General features: G+C 50.2%; 1 protein-coding gene across 1 annotated transcript in view; it reads left to right on the top strand.

Moving 5' to 3' along the window:
- Positions 1-7,589: 7,589 nt before the first annotated feature.
- The window catches only part of VEZT (vezatin, adherens junctions transmembrane protein), a 32,909-nt gene continuing 16,601 nt past the window's right edge, over positions 7,590-23,897 (top strand). The window contains exons 1-4 of the mRNA XM_054386757.1: positions 7,590-7,625; positions 17,979-18,113; positions 20,998-21,087; positions 22,250-22,425. Coding sequence (XP_054242732.1) covers positions 7,590-7,625; positions 17,979-18,113; positions 20,998-21,087; positions 22,250-22,425 — 437 coding nt within the window. The remainder of the gene's footprint in view (positions 7,626-17,978; positions 18,114-20,997; positions 21,088-22,249; positions 22,426-23,897) is intronic.

The following is a 23,897-nucleotide window of genomic DNA, read 5'->3' as shown; positions in this document are numbered from 1 at the left end:
TTGTGTGGATCAAACCCAGCTCTACACAACACAGTGCTTTAAAGGGGACAATTTCCCACCACGAATAGAAAGAAAACTAAGTGGGAGGCAGTGGTTCTATATAAAGGTGTAGGGAGTGACTGGCAGCCATATGAGCATGACTTTGTGTTACATGATGAACACAAGAAAGCCTCTTTGGCCAGAAAAAACCCAATAAATACAAGCCAGGAAACGTTACACAACGAAGCATGGAATGCTTTGGGCAAGGGGCTTGTTCCTGGTGCCACAGGGAACTGCTCACCTGGGAACAGAGGTGGTTGGTTATGCTGAGGAGAGTCAAAACTGAAGCTAACTTGTAAATAATTGTAGGTGCTTGATACCAGCTGCATGCAGGTCTGCAGCTCAATGGCAATTATGAGGAGAGAAATATAAAAATATGAAGGGACCTGAAAATATTTCTGTGCACACCACCTGACAGAGTGTGACTGACAATGCTGTCACCTCCTGCCACTTTTGGATGGAAACTGGGGATGAATGCAAGAAATAACTACAGAATTATGCTAGGTCTAAAAAAACCCCAAGCCCCTCATGCCTCACATCCCAAGAAAGCTGCTCCTCCTTAATTCCAGCAGGACCTGAGGGAGATGGTAGTAGTGCATGCACCTAATGGATGATAGAATGATTTTTGATAGCAGATGGCTCGAGTCATGAAAAGAGAGACACAAGGAGATTTCCCAGCTCACCACTGAAGTCTGACAAGCCCCAAGCAGAAACAAAGCTTTCAAATGATTAGGAAACCCAAAGTAAAGCCAAGCCCCAAAATAACTACAGGAACATCTCACCCAGGGCTGTGGGGGAGCCACCAGCACTTACAGGCAACCTAAACTCACTTTCAGATATGTATAGAAGTTCCAGAGGAAATTTTGGACTAGACATTGGATTCTCTGGCTTGTCTTAGATCAGAACAGAGAATCACTGTGACTTCCCCCAGTTCTCCCTCCAAACCTGCCCCATTTCTCAGACAGGATCCCTGCAACAGGAGTTACCAGAAATAAACCCAGAGGTAAGAGCAGAAGGACAAAGTTTTATTTGCATAAACAGATGAGATGGTTAAGAGGCAGAGGAGCAGCCAGGTACATCCTCTGAGTTGCTGGACAAGGCAGAGGAAGAAATCCATAAACAAAGTGACTAAGAAAGCTGCCATCACCACCAGGAAACCTCCTGCTCATCCAGGAACAGCCACAATGGTGCTCAGTGTGAAGGGGAAAAAGAAAGGTGCTTAAATCCCCAGCACAGGCAGCTCCCTTTAAAGAGTGGATCTCAAAGGGGGACTCTTTTTCTAGCACCAAACAGCCACTGGCACCATCTCAGCAGGTCAATGCATTTGCTCTTTGTTCCACTTCAGGTCACAGCACAGAGAACAGACATTTGTCCTTCTGGTCAATTACCTCCTCCAGTGTGCTGAGGACACAGCAACATTCCCATTCGCACCCCCTGATGAGCTCCTCTGCAGCTGACACTCCCTACTGCTCGACTGTTCCCGTCCCACCTTCAAGCTGGTTTAGAGGATGAGAACACCCTGCAGCAACTCCTGCTCTCAATGTTTTGGCCTTAAAGTGTCTCCTCCTGTTCTTCAGATAAGATTTGGCAGCTGAGGATCTCACTTCAAAATCACAGCATCACAGAAAGGTAGGTGTTGGAAGGGACCTCCAGAGATCAAGTCCAACCCCCCTGCCAAAGCAGAAGCACCCAGGAACACATCCAGATGGGCCTTGAAAGTCTCCAGAGAAGGAAAATCCACAACCTCTCTAGCCACCCTGTACCAGGGCTCAGCAGCCTCACACCAAAGAAGTTTCTCCTCATGTTGAGGTGGAACCTTCTGGGTTCCAGCTTGTACCTGTTGGTCCTTGTCCTGTCACTGGGCACCACCAAACAGAGCCAACCTAAACCTCTCCTGGTGTAGCTTGGTCTTTACCTCTTGCCCTATTGCTAGTTACTAGGGAGAAGAGGCCAACACCAGCCTCACCCCAGCCTCCTTTCAGAGATTTGTGGAGAGCACTAAGATCTCTCCTTAGCCTTCTCTTCTCCAGGCTAAAAACTCCACAGAACATGAAAGCCAGTGTGGCTTTTGAAGAGCCTGGATGGAGAGAAATAGTTACTGCTGTATGTTTGGGATCCACTCAAGAGATGACTGCAATGGCAATCAGTGCACTGCACAGATAAACAGATCAGGGGTTGGAGCACTCTTCGTTCTCCAGCACCCTAATTTTAATGACTCACAATAAAGCTTTGCAGTTCATTTATTTTGCTTTCAGTAAACACCTCCAAAAAAAGGTATCCTGAGATCATTAATTTATTCCTTGCAAATGCATGAGCACTTTTGTCACTCTGATTTGCTTGGGTGCCACAATGCTCAGAAGAAAACAACAACAACAAAGGAATGAGTCATGAGATCCTGGAAGATCATAGATGTAGGTTTTAAAACACCAGGGGAAATGATGCCCCCCAAGCCACCACAGGCTCAGAAAAGCTCCTAACCAAACTGCACAGGGGAAACAGCCATGTCAAAAGCTCAGCTTGGTTCAGTGCCCTGTTGAAATCAAACAGGAAAGCTGAGGACAGCTTCAGAGGAAGGACAAGAGAGGAATAAACAAGCTGCATGGAGATAGAGCCGAGTAACTCTAATGGGACTTGACAGACTCGAGGGTTAAAGGGACATTAAACCCTGGAGGCTTCATTTTCCAGCCCTTGAAAGCGATGAAGTCTGACTGGAAGAGTCATGTTGATTTGCATTATTCTGCTCCTGCTATGGTTTGGGTTTTTTCCCCTTTGGGTTACATTTTGGACATTACAATACTCTGCATTTTGCTCATTGTTGTTGTCAGCCCAGACCTCAAGCCGAAGCCGTCCCTCCTGCTCACAAGAAACAAGCTGCAGAGAGTCACATATAAGGACAAGAAATAATGAATGTCAAAGTCCTTAACTTGGAGCTTTTGTTTTTCCCTTTTAAAGGCAAAGTACAGACTCAAAGACAGAAAAATAGTTGCAGGCAGAAAATGAGTAAATGTGCATTCAGCAGCATCCTATGCAAAGAGGATGCAGTACATGAGAAAGCAGTGGGAGAGCAGCTAGAAATGAAGGTGGGAACCAACATACAGATTGGTCATAGAATGGCTTAGGTTGGAAGGGACCTCAGAGCTCATCTGCTCCAACCTTTCACCATGCCCAGGGACACCTCTCAGCTAGACTCAGCTGCTCAGGGTGGCCTCATCCAGCCTGGCCTTCAACACCCCCAGGCAGGAGGCAGCCACAGCCTCCCTGGGCAGCCTGTGCCAGACTCTCACCACCCTCCTACTCAAGAACTTCTTCCTCAGCTCCACTCTAACCCTGCTCTGCCTCAGCTTCAAACCATTCCCCCTTGGCCTGGCTCTAGACACCCTCAGCAAAAGTTCCTCTGCAGCCTTCCTGTAGGATCCCTTCAGGTCCTGGCAGGCAGCTCTGAGGTGCCCCTGGAGCCTTCTCCTCTCCAGGCTGCACACCCCCAGCTCCCTCAGCCTGTGCTCAAAGCAGAGCTGCTCCAGCCCTTGGATCATCTTTGGGGCCTCCTCTGGACTCTCTCCAGCAGCTCTGTGTCCTTCTCCTGCTGGGGACACCAGAGCTGGAGGCAGGATTGGAGGTGAGGTCTTAGCAGAGCAGAGCCAAGGGGCAGAATCCCCTCTACAATAAGATTTTTAAAAAATAATCTTTAAGATTTTTTTTAAAATAATCTAAAATTATTTTAAGTGCTATAGATCCTTTGTTCTAACAAGTCCAGGATCAAATAAACATTTTCACGTATGTAAGCAACAGCTATGACAGAACTCCTTCACCTGTCACTGAATTATGTCCAGGTCTGGACTGGGATGTAACTGAAACTGCAGAGGAACCAGAAAAGACACAGAGCAAGGAACTGAACATGCACTGCATTATTTAGCAAGGCAGCAGGCAGGCTGAGCTGGAGCTAAGGCTGGCTTACCATTGTCAGACCTTTCACAGCTCCTGCTCACAGCCAGAAGCTGTGTTTGATTTTCCTCTCCACATTCCCCTCCAGTAGCACAGCCCTGCAGATGAAGCTGAAGTCACTCAGGACTGCAAACCCTTCTTTACAAATACTCAGTCAGCACAGACAATGCTGCACCAGCTTGCTGTGCTCCAAAGGGGCATTAAAAGAAGACAAAAGAGGCAGACACTCAAACCCTTCAAATGAAGCAGAAGGATTCCAGGGCATTCCAAGTTCCATCTGTAGCCCTCACACATGATACTGAAGGGTTTCCTGCAATGCTTTTTGCAATCAGCTGTCAGAAAGCCAGCTCAGGTAGCACAGCCCAGAGTGACAACTGAATTCACAACTACCTCATTTCAGAGAAGGAAATAGATCCTATTGGAACTACATCATCTTTAGGGTCCCCTCCAAAGCAAACCATTCCTGATTCTATGAAGTAAAATAGAGGAGCTGCTAAGTTGTTTGGGTTTTTGTGAGCAACAGCTTTATAAAGCCTGGCTATACATTTCAGGAGCTAAATCTGCAGCAACACAGAGATGGATATTAAACCCTCAGGACTGTCTTCTGGCAGTGCTCAATTCTTTTCAGACCCTGCCTAAAAGCTTCTTAGCTGAAATGTCAAAAGCTGTCATAGATTCACAGAATGGAAGGGGTTGGAAGGGACCTCCAGAGATCATCCACTCCAACCCCCTGCCAGAGCAGGGCACCCAGGGCAGGTCACACAGAACACATCCAGGTGGGTTTTGAATGTCTCCAGAGAAGGAGACTCCACAACCTCTCTGAGCAGCCTGCTTCAGGGCTCCAGCACCCTCACACCAAAGAAGTTTCTCCTTATGTTGAGGTGGAACCTCCTGGGTTCCAGTTTGTCTCCATTGCTCCTCAGCCTAGCACAGGGCACCACCCAAAAGAGCCTGGTCCCTTCTTGGCCCCCACCCCTCAGACATTTACAGGCACTGCTCAGATCCCCTCTCAGCCTTCTCTTCTCCAGACTAAACAGCCCCAGGGCTCTCAGCCTTTCCTCATCATGACAGTGTCAGCAAGATGTTGAATCTCCCATCTTGTTTCACTTGTTCTCCAAACCCATTTTTTTTCAGCCCTCCATAATGCATCACCCACAAAATACTCTTCAACCTTTCTTCAAGACCCTTCAGATACCCTTCAGCTTCCCTCTTTCTGCCCATCAGGACTCTTTCTATAGCTTCCCCTTCAAACCCTTGGCTAAAGTTCATGTTTTCCATGTAACTGTTCCACTTTCTTGTCACTGGTGTTCCTCAACACCCCTTTCTCTTTTGCGTTCCAAGTGACTGTTCAGCAAACCCTCTTCTTCCTCAGACACCATCAGCAGACAAACTAAACCAGCAGAGACAATCACTGAACTGCAGCCCTGGAAGTCCTGAAATCACTGCTTAGTGCTGAAAAGCTTTCTGCACCTCACCGAACTGCAGCAGCCCAGCTCCAAGCTCTTGAGCACCCCCTAAGCCTCAAATCCTCTTTGCACAGCTGTTCGGAAGAGCAGCGAGAACCCCACCGGCAGCAGCACTGCCCCAGGACAGCAGTGCAGCAGAGGAGCTCTCCCACTTTTTTTACATCTTTTCACCAGCTCTAAACCAAATCCAGTTCTGTGGTTTGTATTAGAAGCAGAGCATCAGGATGCATTACATAGCTTGCTGTTTCCCAGCACGTTCTGATTCAAGAGGCCAGGTAGTTAATGCTGGACACAAGAACAATCTGACATTGGAAGGGACCTCACAGATCATCCAGTTCCAACCCCCTGCCATAGGCAGGGACACCTCCCACCAGCCCAGGTTGCTCAAGGGCTCATCCAACCTGACCTTGAACACCTCCAGGGAAGGGACATCGACAGCCTTCCTGGGCAACCTGTTCCAGTGTCTCCCCACCCTCACTGGGAAGAATTTCTTCCTAATTTCAAGTCTAAATCTGCCCTCTCCCAGCTTCCACCCATTCCCTCTCATCATATCCCCACAAGCCCTTGTCAAAAGTCCCATCCCCTATTTGAGGGGACATCACTCAGAATGAGGTTGATGGTTTTGCTTGATGCCTGTGTGCCATTTATAATTTCAAACACCTCCTGTGTCCCTAGCCCTGACAAACAGCAGTTTGCTCCTTCAGGTTTACACTGCAGTTAGCTGCGGTGTGCTTCCCCCCAGCACATCCCAGCTCACACATGACATCCTTCCAAGGCAGAAACGACTCCCAGCCTCTTCCTCCAGCAGAGTAAAGAAAGGAAGCGACCGATCTAACAGATGGGTGAAGGAAAGTATCAGCAGCACACCCCTGTGCAACCACAGAAACAAAACACGGGCACAACTCCCTTCGAGGTGGGGAAGTTCTGGTTTGTTTTAAACCCAGGATTTACTTCTCCTCGCAGCTCTTTCAGCCAGGGAAGGGGGAGGAAAGGTGAGGAAGGCATTGAAGTAGGCCAGTTGAAGCTAGAGAGGCTGAAGTGAAGGCTTTCTAGTACCCCTGCCTCCGCGGGAGGACTCTGGTACAGCTCTGGAGCAACGCCGGAGCTCAGCCGCTGACAAACTCGCCCGGCTCCGCCGAGCCGGACGGAGCGGGAACACACATCCCGGGGCTGCCTTTCCTGCCGCAGGCCCCGGCGGAGCCTCTTGGCAGGTTCCACCAGCCGCCAGCCCAGCCCCACCGAAGGGACCCTGTCCACGGCCGGACACTCGAGAGCGGCCACGGGGGCAGGGCGCGCAGGGTCAGCTCCGCGCACCGCCAGGGCAGGGTCGTGGCCGCGCGGCCCGAGAGCCGGGAGGGGACCCCGGGGAAGGGCTGCACTCGGGGCAGGAGCGGGGAACAAGGCTGCGCCCCGCCTCCCTCTGCTCTCCTCTCCCGGGACGCAGCTCCCGGCCCCTTCGCGGCGGTAGGGGAGAGCTGGGCGCAGCTGCCCGGACCCGCAGGGACGAGTAAACGCGGCGGCGGCTCCGGCTCCCGTCCCGCGCCGGCACCGCGGGGCGACGGCCGTGCCCCTCCCTTGTCGTGCCCCTCTCCCCCTGCAGCCGGGCCCTGCCGGTCACCACGGGATGAGGCTCGGCTCTGTGGTCGCAGGGACATGCGGGCTCCTCGCTTGCCACCGGCTGGCCGAGCAGAAGGGGACCGCCGCTCCTCAAACTTTCTCCGGACAACTCACCAGCGGAGCTCATGGTGCTCCCCACGCGCCGCGCCGTCCTCCCTCTCGTCCCTTACACCACGGCCCCTCTGAGAGCCGAGGAGAAGGAGCCCATTGTTCCCCCGCGCCGCCCGCCGCCGCATAACTCCCCGCGGCTGGCGGCAGACTGAACGCCAGCAGCCGCTGCCCACAGCTCCGCCACCCCCACCCAGCGGCGCCCCCTGCTGGTCCCGGGCCGAACCTGGCCCCGCCTGCCCACCCGCACGACCAACCAGCACCGTCCGGAGGGCAGCCGGAATTGGCTGTCGCTGTGCATTCTGGGGGCTGTAGTGGCCGGCCGGCGCCAGGCAGGGCAGGGAGGGGAGGCGCCGCCTGCGGCGCGGCGGACTCCGTTTCCCAGAGTGCCCATAGGGGGTGGCATGGCGGAGAAGGATGACACCGGAGTTTGACGAAGAAGTGGTGTTTGAGGTGGGCGCGGGGGCGACCCGGGGCGGGTTGGGCCCGTGTCTCTCCGCCCCTCGCCGGGGCGTTGCGCCGCGGCCCCGGGGGCGGTGTGCGCCGGGCGGGCCGCGGTGACCGTTGGGCGTGAGGCGGGCGTGGGGCCCGGCCGGGGACAGCGTCTGCCGCGGGCGGGAGCCGGCGGAACCGGCAGGTCGAGGCGGTGCTCGCCGGGACCAGCGGGGCGGCGTGGGGTGTCCCGCGTTCCAACGCATCCTCGGGGCCGCCGCTGCGCCCCTCCGCGCAGGCCGAGGACGGGGCTGCCGGCGGGAGAGCGAGTCGGGCCGTGGCCGTTGGAGCCCCCGCCGTGGAAGAGGCAATCTCTTTGTGCGGCGGCTCGCTCAGGCTGCCCGCCTCCGCGTTCGGGCTGCTGGCGTTGCGGTTTCGGTGGGCGATCTTGGGGGGACCGTGCCGGCGGCTATTCCCGCGGAGGCGCCGGCCCTTGGGAGCCAGGAGGGGCTGGGAAGGGGCAAAAAGGGCCGGCCGGGGGGTCGGCGCGGGGTGTGCCGGCGGCAGGGCCTGTGAGGGCCGGAGCAGAACCACTGTGTGGGGGAAGGGGGCTTCTCGCTGCTCTGTGCTGGAGGCTGAGCTGCGGGGTCGGGGGCAAAGGCAGTAAACCCGCTGTGTAGCGAATAAACTCTGCTTCTAAATCAGTGTAAGGCACCTGAAAGGTACGTTTCAGCATGCACTCACCTGTGTAGTAAGTACTGGAAGTACCTTGTCTTTCAGGTGTTTGTGTTACTTAAAGGATTTGCATTAAACTGACGGTTCTGTGGTATGTCTTGTGGCCTGGTTTTGCTGGGACAGACTCACAGACCAGCCGCGGTTTGCAGGCTATTAACAATTTGGAGTCAGCCAGGGCAGCTGACTTGAGTTGGCTCACAGGTGGGTCCCAGCCCATGAACATCGTGCTCGTTATAAAGGGAGGAGTTTGCTGAGGATGGGCTTTCCTCCTGATCGTCTCTTCATCTCCTCCTGCTTTCCTGTCCCCGGAGGAGCTCCCATACCATTCTTTTCCTGAGGGCTGCTTTCCCCTTTGTTGTGACTGCTGTGCGCTTCCTGGGCTGAGTAGAATTTTGTATACTTTGTACTGTCATTGGTATTAGTTCTGTTGTTTCATTAAATCGGTTTTCATTTCAGCTCAGGGGTTTTCTCTCCTTTTCCCAAGCCCCCTTCTCAGCTGGCAAGGGGGTCAGCAGTTGCTGTTCAGCCCCATATACAGACTGAATGAGACCTCTTTTGTTAGGTAATGAGGCTACAGCATCATCTTGACCTTATTTAAATCACTGGCTAAATATATCTGCTACTGCAGGTCAGTATCAAAATCAGATCACTTTGCAGCTGGTAACTGTGATTGCATCTTTCTTTCAGGCACACCTGGGTTTGCAGGTGTACAGGGAAAGCTGTTACAGGGAAATGCTGTCCTCAAATAATCAGTGAAAATGAAATTATTGTAACAGTATTAAGGCTTCTGGTTTTACCAGGATGCAAAAAGCTCTTTATATAAGGAAGGATTTTTATTTCCACAGCTGTGCAAGTAATACCTGAACATGGCTTTGGTCTTTACCATGGAGTTTTGTGTTTATCCATGACAAGCCTTGAGCCCTAACAATAAAATCTGATACTTATGTTGCTGCTGTGTTAAATGACTTCCTTCATTGACATAAATCCATAACAAGAATTCATTTTGCAAGAATGTTTTCTCTGCATTTCCTTCTTCAGTGAAGGTGAACGTAGTAATGTCTCTTTCATATACTGGAGTACAGCTCTACAGCAGATAAATACAGATTTTTTTGGTTGCTTGATTGGTTGGGGTGCAGAGCTGGGTGAGATACCTGCTGATAATGACTGCCTTGAAATACCCACACAAATTATCTTCAGAAGTGCTCAGCAGCCTTCATGCTGTTGTGAAATTAAGACTCCACAGAAAATCATGAATGTGTTCCACACAGATGAGCCACAGGTGACAATTAGAGGGGAGCCAGTAAGTCAGAGTGGCTGAGAAAAGTGATTCTGCCACTGTTCTGGTGAGGCCTCACTTGGGGTGAGCTCTAGGGCCCCCAACATGAGAGACTTGTTACAGTGCCAGGATGAAGGGCAATGGCTTTGAGCTGCAAGAGGGGACATTTAGACTGGAGATGAGGAAGAAATTCTTGACAGTGAGGGTGGCGAGGCACTGGAACAGGTTGCGCAGGGGGGCTGTGGATATCATCTGGTGAGAAGGGCTGCAGAGGGACTGCTTCCAGAGGCCTGCATGGACAGGACAAGGGGCAATGGTTTGAAATGAGAGCAGAGCAGATTGAGATTGGATGTGAGGAACAAGTTCTGCACCAAGAGGCTGCTGGAACACTGTAACAGGTTGCCCGGAGAGGTAGGTGAAGCCCCATCCCTGGAGATATTCAAGGTGAGGCTGGACAAGGCTCTGAGCAACCTGATCCAGTGCAGGATGTCCCTGCTGACTGCAGGGGGTTGGACTGGATGACCTTTCTATGATTCTGTGGTTTGTGTCATGTTTCAATCCTTTTCAGTGTGTATGATGTTACTTGGGGGTGCTGGGAAATGTTATTTGCAGGCCTTGTTCTGGTACAAGATTAATTAAAGAAAGTGCAAAAGCTTTGGCCAAAGACTCATTGTTTAGTAACATTCTTCTGCTAGCTTTCCATTCAGCATAACTCACTGCTGTCTCTGCCATCTATGTGTTTGGGTCCTTTTCCATCATTCTCACCTTAACTGGTATGGCACAGGATCAGAAGTCCATACAGACTTCCTGCATTTCCTTTCCCTGGGAGAATTAACAGTCTTGTCACTGGAAGATGTCAAGTGAGTTTGGCACAATCTACCCCTGGCAAACCCCTGTGATGTTTTCTTTGATCATCTCTCTTTGTTTTTGAGTTTTGCAGGCAAGAGTAATGATTCTCAGGAGCATGCTGACTTTTGATCAGATTCATAGGCCTGACACATTTCATTTCTTTTTTCCCTCCCTGTAAATAGAAGCATTGTGTTTGCTTCTTACTACTCCTGAGCTTACAGTTTTATTAAAAATCCTTTCTGCTGGGTTTTTGATCTCCTGTGCCCATTCTTTCACACTGCTGGGATGAAGGTGACCCAAACACTGCTCTTGGAGTGCATTTTCCACTCTCAGTTTCTGCTTCCAGCTAAGTCATTTGTCCCAGATTTTAATGAGCCTGTGCAGGTTTGTTTGGAACGGGTAGGAAAGCTGTGCTCACAGAATCACACAATGGTTGAGGTTGGAAGGGACCTCTGGAGGTCATCTGCTCCAACCTAGAGCTGGTTGGCCAAGACCATGTGCAGGCAGCTTTTGAGTATCTACAAGGATGAAGACTGCACAACCTCTATGAGCAACCCAGTGCTCAGTCACCCTCACAGTGTTTCTAAGTGTTCAGAGGGAACCTCCAGTTCCTCAGTTTGTACCCAGTGCCTCTGGTCCTGTCACTGAGCACCACTGAGAAGAGCCTGACTCTGGCCTCTCTGCATCCTGCCTTTGGATATTTGCATACCTTAATGAGATGCCCCCCAAGCCTTCTCCAGGCTGAGCAGTCCCATCTCTCAGCCTTTCCTGCAGCAAGCTACTCTTTCCTTCAGCATCAACTGGACAATTGTTGGAACCTAATCCCAGAAAGGCTTCCTGAGCCCCTCAGCTGTGTGATTCTAGTGGAAGAACTGGAGCTGACTGTTGGTGATTTGCATTTGAATACTGTGTTTGCAGGAGAAAGTTAAGCCTTGCAAGATTTTTCACCAGATTGCAGACAAAAAATGAGAGGTTGACACCCACCATGTCAAACTTCCACCATGTCAAACTTCCACCACCTTAGATTTTTAATGATTTTTTGCCTGTAGAGTTCTGTAAAATGTATGAATTAATTTAGTTGCCATAAACATCTCTCTGCAGTGCTGTTTGGTGTTAGGGGATAAAGCTGTCCTTGCTTAGGCATTGCTTTGATTCACACAAGAGCCTCATGCCATTCCTACAACCAGTTTTGTCCATCTTATTTACTTGATGTTGATACTCAGTAGCTATTTCAGGACTAATGGGAGGGCAGTTTAAGGAATATGACAGAGTCACAGATTGCATCAGGGTGGGAGGGACCCTCAGAGGTCATCTTGTCCAACCCTCTGTAGTCAGCAGGGACACCCCCAATTTGATCACAGCTACATTAAGTCTGATCTTGAATGTCTCCAGGGATGGAGCCTCAACCACCTCCCTGGGCAGCCTGTTCCAGTGTCTCCCCACCCTCACTGTGCAGAACTCCCTCCTGAGGTCCAACCTAACTCTGCCCTGCTCCAGTTCCAAACCATTGCCTCTTGTCCTATCCCCATAGCCCCTTCTGAACAGTCCCTCCCCAGCCTGCCTGTGGCTCCCCTGCAGATACTGAAAGGCAGCATTAAGGTCTCCCTGGAGCTTTCTCACAGCCTGTGTTGATAAGGGAGGTTCTCCAGCCCTCTGATCATTTTGGTGGCCCCACTCCAGCAGCTGGATCTGACTGTGAGCTAACCTGGCTAAGACAGACAAAAAAGCAACCTGTGTTTTATTTTTTTGCTAGAGAGTGCTCAGTTCCTGGTCCCATCTCACCATTTGGCTATATAAATATTTTCATCAGTGCTCCAAACTGGTACTGCAGCTTTCCTCTACCCCTGCTAGTAATGACAGATTAAATTGACCATGAAACTGCAGCCTGGGGAGATCTCTCTGCTGCAAATTGCCATGTGCCATGGAGGCACCTGTCAGTGATGGACAATTTTAGGAATCTTGCTTCTCAGCAGTCTGCTAAGAGGCAGGAGAACACAGGCTGTGCTCCTTTTCTTCACATGAGTAGGAGGCAGGTGATACTGAGAAGCTTAACGCTGTGTAAAGAGCTGTCTGATGGCTGTGGAGGCCAAGTCAGCTCATCAGGCACTGCTGGAGAGCACTGGTGTGTCTGAACAGAGGAGAGGATTCCAGGGGCTGATTTGTGATTTGTAATACAAAATTTGATGACAAAAGTTCATGATGATGCAGAGTAAATGTTGAGGCCTGTTCAAATCCTTCTCCACAGAATCATGAGTTGTTTGGGTTGGAAAAGCCCTCTAAGACTATCCAGTCCAACCAGCAACCCAGCACCACCATGGCCACCAAACCATGGTCCCAAGTGCCATGGCCACAGGGTGCTGAACGCCTTCAGAGACAGGGACTCCACCACCACCCTGGGTAGCCTGTGCCAGTCCCTGACCACTCTTGCACCAAAGAAATTGTACCTCCTCTCCAACCTAATCCTCCCCTGGCACAATTTCAGGCCATTTCCTCTCCTTCTGTCACCTGAGACTAGGGAGCAGAGCCCAACCTCCACCTCACTCCATCCTCCTTTGTCTGCTATCTACTATTTCCCTTCTAAGACTTTTCCAGGATGGCAGTAGTGCAACCACCTGAAAACACAAAGGAAAGAGCTTTCCCATGTCACAGATCACAGAATCACACAGCATCTCAGAATGCCAGGTTGGAAGGGACCCCAAGGATCATCTGCTCCAACCTTGCTAGGTGATGGTGTAGCTGAAAGGAGCTGGCCCAGCACCCTGTCAAGATGAGTCTTCAAACTGTCTTGTGTAGGGGACTCCACCACTGCCCCGGGAGATGATTCCAGTGTCTGACTGTGCTCATGGGGAACATTTTCTTCTGGAGTCCATTGGCATTCTCCACAGCAGTAACTTGTCCCCATTGCTCCTTATCTTCTCCATGGGAATCCTTGTATGTAAAGAGGGAGTCTCCATCCTCCTGCCAGCCACCCTTTATGTCCTGGTCCATGGTGGTAAGATCTCCCTGAGCCTTCTCCAGGCTGACCAATCCCTGCTCTCTCAGCCTCTCCTCCCATGGCAGAGCTGCCAGGCCTCTGGTCATTCTGTCCCTTCTCTGGACACTTTCTAACCTGTCCACATCTCTTTTGCACAGTGGGGACCGAAACTGCAGGCAGTGCTCCAGGTGTGGTCTGACTACTGCTCAATAGAGTGAGACAATGACTTTTTTATCTCTGCTGGTGATGCCCTTGTTGCTGCAATCCAGCATCCTGTTGGCTTTCTTTGCCCCTGCAGCACACTGCACACTCATGCTGTACACTCATGTCAACCAAGATCCCTTCCCCAGGTCCCTCTCCAGCCAGGTGGATCCCAGTCTGAGCTGCACTGCTGGGTTCTGTATTCCCAGGGTCCCAAGACCCTACACTTGTCCCCACTGAACCTCGTAAGGTTCTTGCTAGTCCACTCCTGCTGCCTCCCTTCTGGAGCATCAACCTCCCCACTCACTTTGGTCTCACCCTCGGATTGTCCATCAGAAGATCTCTGGGAACAGCATTAGAGTAATTGCTGCAGAGGAGTTCACAGAGCCTGCTTCTCAAGCAGATGATGCAGCAGTGCTGGGGAAGCCAAGATCTGTGCTCCTCTACCTGGGGAAGCAGAAGAGGAAATTGAAAGGATCCTTTGCTGCCCTGAAGCTGTTGTCTAATATCAGCCCTGTCAGCACCTGGCTCTCTGTCAGTGGGGGCACAGGAGGAGGTGGTTACCAGCCAGCAGAAGCCTTAATGGCTGCATGTGAGATGGATGTGCAATAACTCCTTCGGCCAGGATCTTTTTAAAAGCCTTTAGCAATCTGCCAGCCTCCTCTCCCTCCCCCCAACTGGAAGCCACATTAGTCAGAAGCCTGAGAAGTTGCAAACTGCATCCACCGATGCCCTCAGGAAAATGCTACTGTGCAGGAGCACAGGGACAGCCACACTGACTGCTGCTTCTCATCCTCGGTGAGGGGCATCCTGGAGGGACAAGCAGAAGGAAACAGGGAGGTGGATGAGATCCTGTCAGGTGCATGGCAGCAGCAGCGGCGAGAGAAATGGAACAGCCTCTTCCAGGAGACAAAGATCGCCCTGTCTGTGAGTGCCGGCTCCACTGCCTCACCTGCCTTTGGGGAGAGGGGGGAGAGCTCACTCTGCTTTGTTCTGCTCTGACCTCAGCCACCTCTGCAACACTGCTCTCACTGTGTGAGGAACAGTTTGGGTGTTGGTTGGTTGGTTGGTTTTGTTTGTTTTAGCTGATAACTCTGAACTCGGAGGTTATTTAAGCTCCTACAGTGTTCGGGGGCACGTTGCAGCGCTCAGCTCTGGAAAAAATATCTCCAGATTTAAAAGAAGAGGTCTTTGAACCTCTTATTTTGTGCAGTGGCCTTAAGTACTCCTTTTAAGGTTCATCTGTTGATGAGCTGTGATTAGAGACTAGGGCAGGAGGGTTACTAGGTAGTGAATTTTATCGTGGTACAGAACACTTGAGCCTCTTATGGAGGAATCCTGAGTCACTGACTTCATGATGCATCAGCAAAAATCAGCTCGGGTGTGGCCTTGATTCCCAGCTGCTGCTGGAACAAGACTCTGAGAGCTAACAGAGTCTTCATCTGATTTGGGATTGCAAAGGTTTGCCTCAGCATACTCACAAAATGCCTCACATATTAAAAAGCAATATCTGTGCTTGCAAGCCTGCAGCAGACGTAAGTATTTGACTAAGTAGCTATCAAAAATAAGCTCTTTTCTGAAGCTAGGCAATTATCTACCAACCTTGCCAGCACAGCAGTAGGCAATGTTGGACAGGTTTGATTATCTTCTAATGTTTGGCTTGAGTTTGATTTTGTTGGTTTACATTTGTTTTAACTGTAGACTTAGCGCTGCAGCCACGATGTTTAGGCTTTAGGTGATGGTTTACTCTAACCAAGTCAGTGCTGTATGGCAAGGGCATTAAACTAAGCATTGGGAAAGGGTTAAAGACCAAAATTAATTCAGTGGATTGTTCCTTAATCCTGCACCATTTATATATAATTTAGAATGAGACTCAACCACTTTCAACAATGGCAAAAAGAGAGTTGTAATTAAATGTCAATGTCTGTGAGTTCAATAAGTTTTAGTAGTATGGATCTGAAATAAATATGCTCAGGGAGTTCTATTCATATATATAACAGAAATATTTATATAGCAGGAAAGGATTTTCTGTCTTGGTTCTGGGAATGGGAGCTTAGCTACATCTATGCTCTACTCTAAATGTCTGGTTGGAATTGAGTAGCTTTGCAGTACGACTGAGTGCAGTGAATTAGAAGAGTCACAGAAATAAATGTTGGTTACTTTCCTCAGCCTGTTGCCAGGCTCAGGAGAGTCCCCAGAAAACACTGTTCATATTTTCCAGAGGTTATCTTCCTGCTCAGAGCATCACCTGCTCTGCCTACCTTGCTTCACTTTGTAACCAGATTTTCCACGTGCACTGTGTACAGAACTCACCACTAATGACATTTTGTCTTCTGCTTGTCCTACCACTGTTCTGCACTTCCAGCACTGCTTTTAGACAGGCAGTGTAATTGTCTGTGTAATACAATAATGTATCTACAGCCCTGGCTGGCTCTTGTGTCTAGGTGAGCTCACAAAGTGCCTTAGAAGACAACACTTAGAAATTTCAGGAATGAATGCAGCATTGCACTGAAAACCCTCTTGGTATCCTCCCTTCCTTTAGATAATGTTTCCATCCCTAGCAGTTAATAGTGATGGGGGCATAACAATTAGCTGCAGTATTGAGAGGGTTTTCCTTCTTTGTTTTGTAAATGATTCATGACAACATCCTTCTGCCACAGAGAGCAGGAATAAATAAGCCTGACTGTCAGACATGAGGAAGAACTGACTGTTGTGGTGGTGATCCAAGCTCAGGGGAGTTCAGTGATTCATAGAATGGTTTGCATTGGAAGGGACCTTAAAGACCATCCAGTTCCAGCCCCCCTGCCATAGGGGCCAGGTTGCTCAAGGCCTCATCCAGCCTGGTCTTGAGTACCTCCAGGGAGGAATCAGCCACAGCCTCTGTGGGCAACCTGTTCCAGAGTCTCCCCACTCTGCCTGTCAGGAATTTCTCCAGTCTCAATCTGCCTTCTTCCAGCTCAAAGCCATTGGCCCTCGTCTTGGCAACTCTTGCAGCAAAGATTTTTTTCCTAATCTCCAACCTAAACCTCCCCTGGTGCAGCTTGAGGTTATAAATAATGATGCACAAATAAGGTCAAGGTGATGGACAGGTCTGCCAAGAGCCTAGGTATGATTTCCTTGGATTCCAGCCTGGAGTGAGCCTCAAAACTGGTTTTTAATGAAAGTCCCTGGGTTCATCCACTGTTCTGTCTGTCTGCAGCTACATGAGGACAGATCTGGCTGGTTTTGTCCCAAACCTTCATGCTACCCTAAAGCCTCTTGTGTGGAGGTGTTCAGACTTTCCCAGGTGTGCTGGCAGTGGACAACCTGGCTCTGCATGAAAACCAATTTAAGAAGACAAGGTGATGCACATCCACTCATATTCCAAGTTTTGCCCTGGAATTATTAAGCAAATTGAAAAGAGTGTCTTAAATAAGAGAAGCAGGCCACTCTGTTTGTTTTTCCACTTAGAGCCAACCCTGCACTGCAGCCCATCCAGAACAGCACACTGCTTAATCAGAGCTGGAGAAAGTGCTCAGCCATGGAGGAAGGCTGCTGGGAAAAAAGATAGAATGGAGTTGTCACACTGGAAAAATTCCCAGAAGGAAATGAGTCATTAACCTCCCCTGTGCCTTTGCACAATCCTTGTCATTGTGCGTGAGGGAGATTGTCTGAGAGCTGCTGTCAATGTTTGAGTTTCAGGTCATGACTGGGCACTGAATCTGTGGTGAATAACTCCACAGAGGGTGGAAAAGGATGTCCTAGCATGCTTCAAAGAGTGGAAATAGCACAGAGCTAGAGATTGCATCAGGTTGGAAGAGACCCTCAAAGGTGGTCTTCTCCAACTCTCCTGCAGGGACACCTCCAACTAGCTCAGGCTGCCCAGGGACACATTTGTGTCTGATCCTGAATGTCCCCAGGGATGGAGCCTCAGCCACAGCCCTGGGCAACCTGTTCCAGTGTCTCACCACTCATTGTGCAGAACTTCCTCCTGATGGCCAACCTAACTCTGCCCTGCTCCAGTTTCAAGCCATTGCCCCTTGGCCTATCCCCACAGCCCCTTCTGAACAGTCCTCCCCAGCCTTTCTGTAGCTCCCCTGCAGATGTTGGAATGCTGCTGTTTCTCTGGCACCTTCTCTTCTCCAGGCTGAACAGCCCCAATTCTCTCAGCCTGTCCCCATAGCAGAGGTTCTCCAGCCCTCTGATGATCTGGGTGGCCTCCTCTGGACCTGCTCCATCAGGTCCATGCCTGTGTTGTGCTGGGGGTCCCTTCCTTCCTGGTGGGTGCTTGCTGTATTCCCAGGTGTTGTTGCTGGGAAGCAGGGGTTGTTTGTAACATTTGTTCTCCTTTTCCTTTCAGAATTCCCCACTCTACCAATACCTGCAGGACCTGGGGCACACAGATTTTGAAGTATGTTCATCTGTGTCACAGAAGGCAGAGCTGTGTGCAGCAGCAGAAAGCCAAAAGGAGAGAGCTGTGCATGCTGCCCAGAAAGTGAGTCCTCTCCCTTCCTGCACCTTTGTCTTCTCAAAGGAGAGAGCCGCATTTCTTCACCAACAGGCAAAATCAGAGGGGAAACCCAGAAATCTCTTATTGTGCTTCAAAAAAATAGGACAATGTCATGGGCAGGCAGCTGCTGCAGGTGGAGCAGCAGTGGAGTGAGATCTGTGAGGGCTGTGGGTCTGCCGTGCTTTGCTCTTTGTGCTTGGGAAGAGTGGCTGGAAACTGCCTGGTGGGAAAGGACCTGGGTGGGGGTTGGTGACAGTGACTGGAGATGAGCCAGCCTGGGCCCAGGGGGCTAAAATGGCCACCAGCATCCTGGACTGGACCAGCAGGAGCAGAGATTGTCCTCCTGTACTGCAGGCACTGGGGAGGCTGCACCTGGAGTCCTGGGTTCAGTTTTGGGCCCCTTTCCCCAAGAAGGTCAGAGGTGCTGGAGGGTGTCCAGGGAAGGGCAATGAAGCTGGTGAAGTGTCTGGAGAACTTGAGGAGTGACCGAGGGGCCTGGAGGGGTTCAGCCTGGAGAAAATGAGGCTGAGGAGAGACCTTCTCACTCTGTACAACTCAATGAAAGGAATTTGGAGCCAGGTGGGGTGCGAGATCTCTTGTCCTGAGTGGTGGGACACAAAGAACCAGCCTCAAGTTGCCCCACAGGAGGTCTAGTTTGGCCATGAGGAACAATTTCTGTCCCTTGAGGGCTGTGCAGGGCTGGCCCAAGCTGCCCTGGGCAGTGGTGGAGTCCTCATGCATAGAGGGGTTTCAAAGCCATGGAGATGTGGTGCTGAGGGTCATGGTTTGATGGTGACCTGGCAGGGCTGGGTTAAGAGTTGGACTCAATGGTCTCAAAGGTCTTTTCCAACTGAAACAATTCCATGAGAAAACCCCCAAAACATCAAAACAAAAACAACAGGGAAAAAAAACCCTAACAAAAAAACCCCAGTTCCTAGGAGCTGTCCATCTTTGGGACTCAGGTAAGGGTTTGCCTGGGTGGTGCTCTGCAGTGGTGAGAAGAACACTCCAGAGGCACTGCCAACGTGACCTGCCCTGTGTGCTGCTGAAAGGAGTTTTATTGTCAGGAACACTCCCAGAGGGAATGCAAGCTGGGAGCCACTGTTCCAAGGAGCTGAATAATTTGACATGTTACTGTCACCTGCTGGGTCACAGCCCAGGGCAGGGGGCTGTCTTGTTCTGTGTTTTCAAGTCCTGGCATGCCTCTGGAGTGTTTGTCTAAGCTCAGATTTGTACTTTGAAACTGGGAGATGGAAAATAACCCCAGATCTTCTCTACCCAGCACACAGCCTTGGTTGGTGTTTCTGCAGCAATTCCACAGGCTGCTGTAGGCAGCTGGGAGCAGTTTAAAATTATCCCTCATGATGAAAACCCAGAGACTTGGGAGGGCTAAGAAGCTGAACATGGTAGGCTCAGAGAGGTTTCATTTCACTCAGCAAATGCAGTTTTTGTGTGCTCTGCTTTCAAAGTTTGGGGAAAACCTTGAATGAAGTCAAGTCAAAAGAAAGGATTCTGCCCCTTGGCTCCGCTCTGCTCAGACCTTACCTCCAATCCTGCCTCCAGTTCTGATGTCCCCATCAGGAGAAGGACTCAGAGCTGCTGGAGAGAGTCCAGAGGAGGCCCCAAAGATGATCCAAGGGCTGGAGCAGCTCTGCTGTGAGCACAGGCTGAGGGAGCTGGGGGTGTGCAGCCTGGAGAGGAGAAGGCTCCAGGGGGACCTCAGAGCTGCCTGCCAGGACCTGAAGGGATCCTGCAGGAAGGCTGCAGAGGAACTTTTGCTGAGGGTGTCTAGAGCCAGGCCAAGGGGGAATGGTTTGAAGCTGAGGCAGAGGAGGGTTAGAGTGGAGCTGAGGAAGAAGTTCATAAGCAAGGACCTTTGTTTATTTAATTCCCATTGCCCACAAACCATAGTTAGGAAATTTTGTTTTTATTTTGCACCACTTTACAGGAATTTTGGAGGATATTCTGATTTGTGGCACACTTCTCCTCTTCCAGTTTCTGTCAGTGTCCTTGAGCAACATAAAAATACAATCACTTGGATTATTGCATAGTCTTAAGCATTGTGGATTGCTGGGAGAGCTCCTCCTAATGAGCCACAAGGATGATTATGTGTTGGGAAGAGCTGTCATTATGAAACCTGTGTTGCTGCTTTGTCTCTCCACTGACCCAAAAACACTTTCCTTGGGTGTAGCTGTGCAGTTCTAACTGTACACAGAGGTGAGACACCCATGAAGAGAAATTGGAGTTAGGTTACTTCAGTTCACAGAGTAGGATGTTAAAGAATAGGTGAAGCACAAGGGCTTGAGGATGAGAGATGGTCTGTGGTTGTGTGATTGTATGATTCCATGCACTGGTTGGAACAGGTCGTTCCTGGGCAGTTCCTTTTACAGTCACTCTTCCCTATCTCTGTTCACCACTTCTCCAGAGCAAGGTCAGCCAGCCACAGCCATCTGCCAAGGAGAGGCTGTTCCTCTCCTGGTCTTTTACTACAGTCCCTGTCAGCCATTTAATTTCACTGCTGGCTTTTTATCCTTAAGGAAAGAGAAAGTCTTTTGTAGGTGATTTGTAGTCTTTTGAGACCCAAGTAATTGTAGTTCTTTTGCCCAGTCCAACAGGAGAGCCCATTCTGCCCAGCTAGGTGGAGTTACTAAAAGCTTTCTCTCAGGGTTTGTGTCCAAGCAGAGTGACAGGAAGCAGATGTTCCCTCGGTGTCCTCTGAAGCTGGGCCAGGCACAGTGAGCAGAACTTCCTTACAGGTGCTCTGCTCTGAGCTAACAAGAGAAGCAGATGCAGAAAGCCATGGATTGCCTGTTGTGTTTGGCTTTGGCTTTGCTGGGGTTTTAACTGGAGTCATTTCTGTTCCCTTCAGCAAGGCACCCTGTCAAAACTAGCTGAGTTCTTCAGAAGCTGGTTTCCTTTTCCCCACTATAAGAAAAATGAGGACATCCTTCACCGCCTGGTAAGTGATCACTTTGGGTTTAATTCATTTCCTTTCCTAATCCACAAATCTTCCTCTCCTCTGTCCCTCTGAGCACCATCTTTGGTCTGTTGGGTTGGGTTTGGCTCCCAGTGTTGCTTATTCTTCAGATAATGTTGGTTCTGGTTTGCAGTGTTGCTGTGCCAGGCAAATCGGGCACATAAACGCAGAATAGTATCAGTAGCCAGGCTGAAAATCCAATTTCTCCTTGCCCAGCTCTCCAGCCTGTCCAGGTGTGGCTGAATGGCAGCACAGGGTGACACAGGATGTGTCAGAGGAGGGCAGAGTTTCCTCCTGAATATAGTCCTGAAACAAATGTTTTCCATTAAAAGCAGAGCACAAGTTATCTGAAGTGATAGCAGCATGAGGGAGCTGGGGCTGTGCAGCCTGGAGAAGAGAAGTCTCCAGGGAGACCTTAGAGCAGCCTCCCAATACCTGAAGGAGCTACAGGAGAGCTGGACAGGGACTTTTGGCAAGGGCTGGGAATGATAAGACTAAGAGCAATGCATTGAAGCTTGAGGAGGGCAGATTGAGACTGGAGATGAGGAGGAAGTTCTTTAGAGTGAGGGTGGGACAACACTGGCACAGGTTGCCGAGGGAGGCTGTGGATGCCCCCTCCCTGGAGGTGTTCAAGGTCAGGCTGGATGAGGCCTTGAGCAAGCTGGGCTGGTGGGAGGTGTCCCTACCCATGGCAGGGGGCTGGCACTGGATGGTCTCGACGGTCCCTTCCAACCCAAGCCACTCTGTGATTGTATGAATCTGTGGATCTCTGTCTCCAGCTTCTGTTCGTTGATGTCATCCATTCTGCCATGACTTTCACAAATAAAAGTGCTTGATGTCCAGCAGCTCCAGTACCTCTCTGACTCTTACCCAAACACCTTGGTGATGACCTGTGGCACGTGCCCAGCTGTTGTGACTGTTTAGGTCAGGTCAGAGAGTCAGTGTGAGGCCCCCCATGAGACTGAAGTGGGGAGGTGTCAGTGCTTAGGTGGTGTCTTAGCTTCTTGTTCCCCAGACTGCAGGAGTGCTTCAGACCCAGGAGGTGTTTGTGGTGTGCCTCTGGGAGCAGTGTCTGGGGCTTTCCTGCCTGTCGGCATGTTCCTTACTGACTGCTGTTTGTTTGCTGGTTTTCCCTCCCGGCAAGGACGTTGGATTCCGAGCTGACACGCTCCGTACCATCCTGCAACAGGAAGTTCTGCTGCAGGAGGATGTGGAGCTGATCGAGTTCCTTGACCCCAGCATCCTGTCTGCAGGGCAGAGTAAGCAACAGGAAAGCAGGCAGCTGCCAACGCTACGCTCCCTAGCAGCTCCTAACATTTGGTACTGTACAGAGCACGTCTGCTTCTCTGGGCACCCTGCAACAACCACTATCCTACTCTGCCTCCTTTAGAGCCAATGCTGCAACAAATAACCACTTTTTTCCCTCAGGTCTTGGGGGGGACTTGGGTCCAATGGTCCTCAATTGTTTTGTGTAAGCGTGGAGTTTCCCTCAGGTGTTTTCTGGAAGGAGTGAGTTTCAATCTGAGGTAGCTACCTCAACATGAATGGATGCTGTGTGCTGAGGGGAAGAACTCATGTGGCTAATCAATTCATCAGGTTCCAAAGCTGTACAGTGGTGATTTTGATTGATAAGTCATCAGTTTCCAAAGCTGTACAGTGGTGATTTTGATAAATGAGATGTGATGGTGAAGACTGAATCAAAAAGTGTTTTCTTTGCTGTAGTCTCCATAAAACGTGTTGGGGGGGGGAGGGAGCATGCAATTAATTTTCGGATGTAGAATTGTGAGACCCAACCTGGAGCACTGTGTCCAGTTCTGGGGCCCCCAGCATAAGAAGGACATGAAACTGCTGGAGTGGGTCCAGAGGAGGTCACAAAGATGATCAGAGGGCTGGAGAACCTCCCTGTGAGGACAGGCTGAGGGAGTTGGGACTCTTCAGCCTGGAGAAGAGAAGGCTCCAGGGAGACCTCAGAGCTGCTTTTCACTCTCTTAAGGGGGTTACAGGAAGTCTGGAGAGGGACTTTTTGCACTTGCAAAGCTTGTTGATCTATGACCACAAAACTGCAGAAAAATAGAAACCCAGAGATGATTTCTTATTTTAGAAATGGGAAAACATTCCTTGAGGAGACTTCCAAAACCAAATACAGGATGTAGAGCTGTAAGAGGTGAAGAAAGTTAGGAGTTTCCTTTCAAAAAAACCCAAGAGTGATGAGCAAGTAAAGTTTCTATGTACCTTGAATCCCATTTCCCAGCCATTTCTGTGAAGGCTGTCATCATTTTACCAGCCTGAATCTCTGCTCTCCAATGTAAGACAAACACACTGTGTTTTCTTCTTTGGGTTGAGTTTTTCTAGCTGGAGGTGACAACTTTATGAAGTTTTAAAACTATCCTTAAGAAACAACTGAACTGCAATGCCACTAATTCACTTCTGGGTTTTGAAAAGCTACCAAATCTTTTAAAGTGACGATTCAAGCCTTGATAAAAATGTGTTTGAAACTAGTGGTGTGTTTGGTGTCCAAGTTAAATGAGTCAGACTCTGGACACAGTCAAGCTGGCATTGCTGGAGGGCTTTGTTACCAAAAGAAACATGCCCTTCCCTACTGTACTCTTGAACCTGGAAGTACAGATGCTCTGCCTCCTGCCCACCCTGCCTCAGAATGCTGAGCAGGCAGGGCTTGGCTTTTGCTCTTTTGTTTTTAAAGTCAGATGGGTGAGGGAAACTGACCTTTCAAAGTGGGGCTTGGTCTTCTACTAGTGCCATAAAAAAGCACAAAGCGCCAGGTGGGAAGGGAC

This window comes from Indicator indicator, chromosome 14, assembly GCF_027791375.1.
Source record: "Indicator indicator isolate 239-I01 chromosome 14, UM_Iind_1.1, whole genome shotgun sequence".
Taxonomy (NCBI): Eukaryota; Metazoa; Chordata; class Aves; order Piciformes; family Indicatoridae; genus Indicator; species Indicator indicator.
The sequence above is the reverse complement of the archived record's forward strand: the minus strand, read 5'-3'. Positions and strand labels throughout refer to the sequence as shown.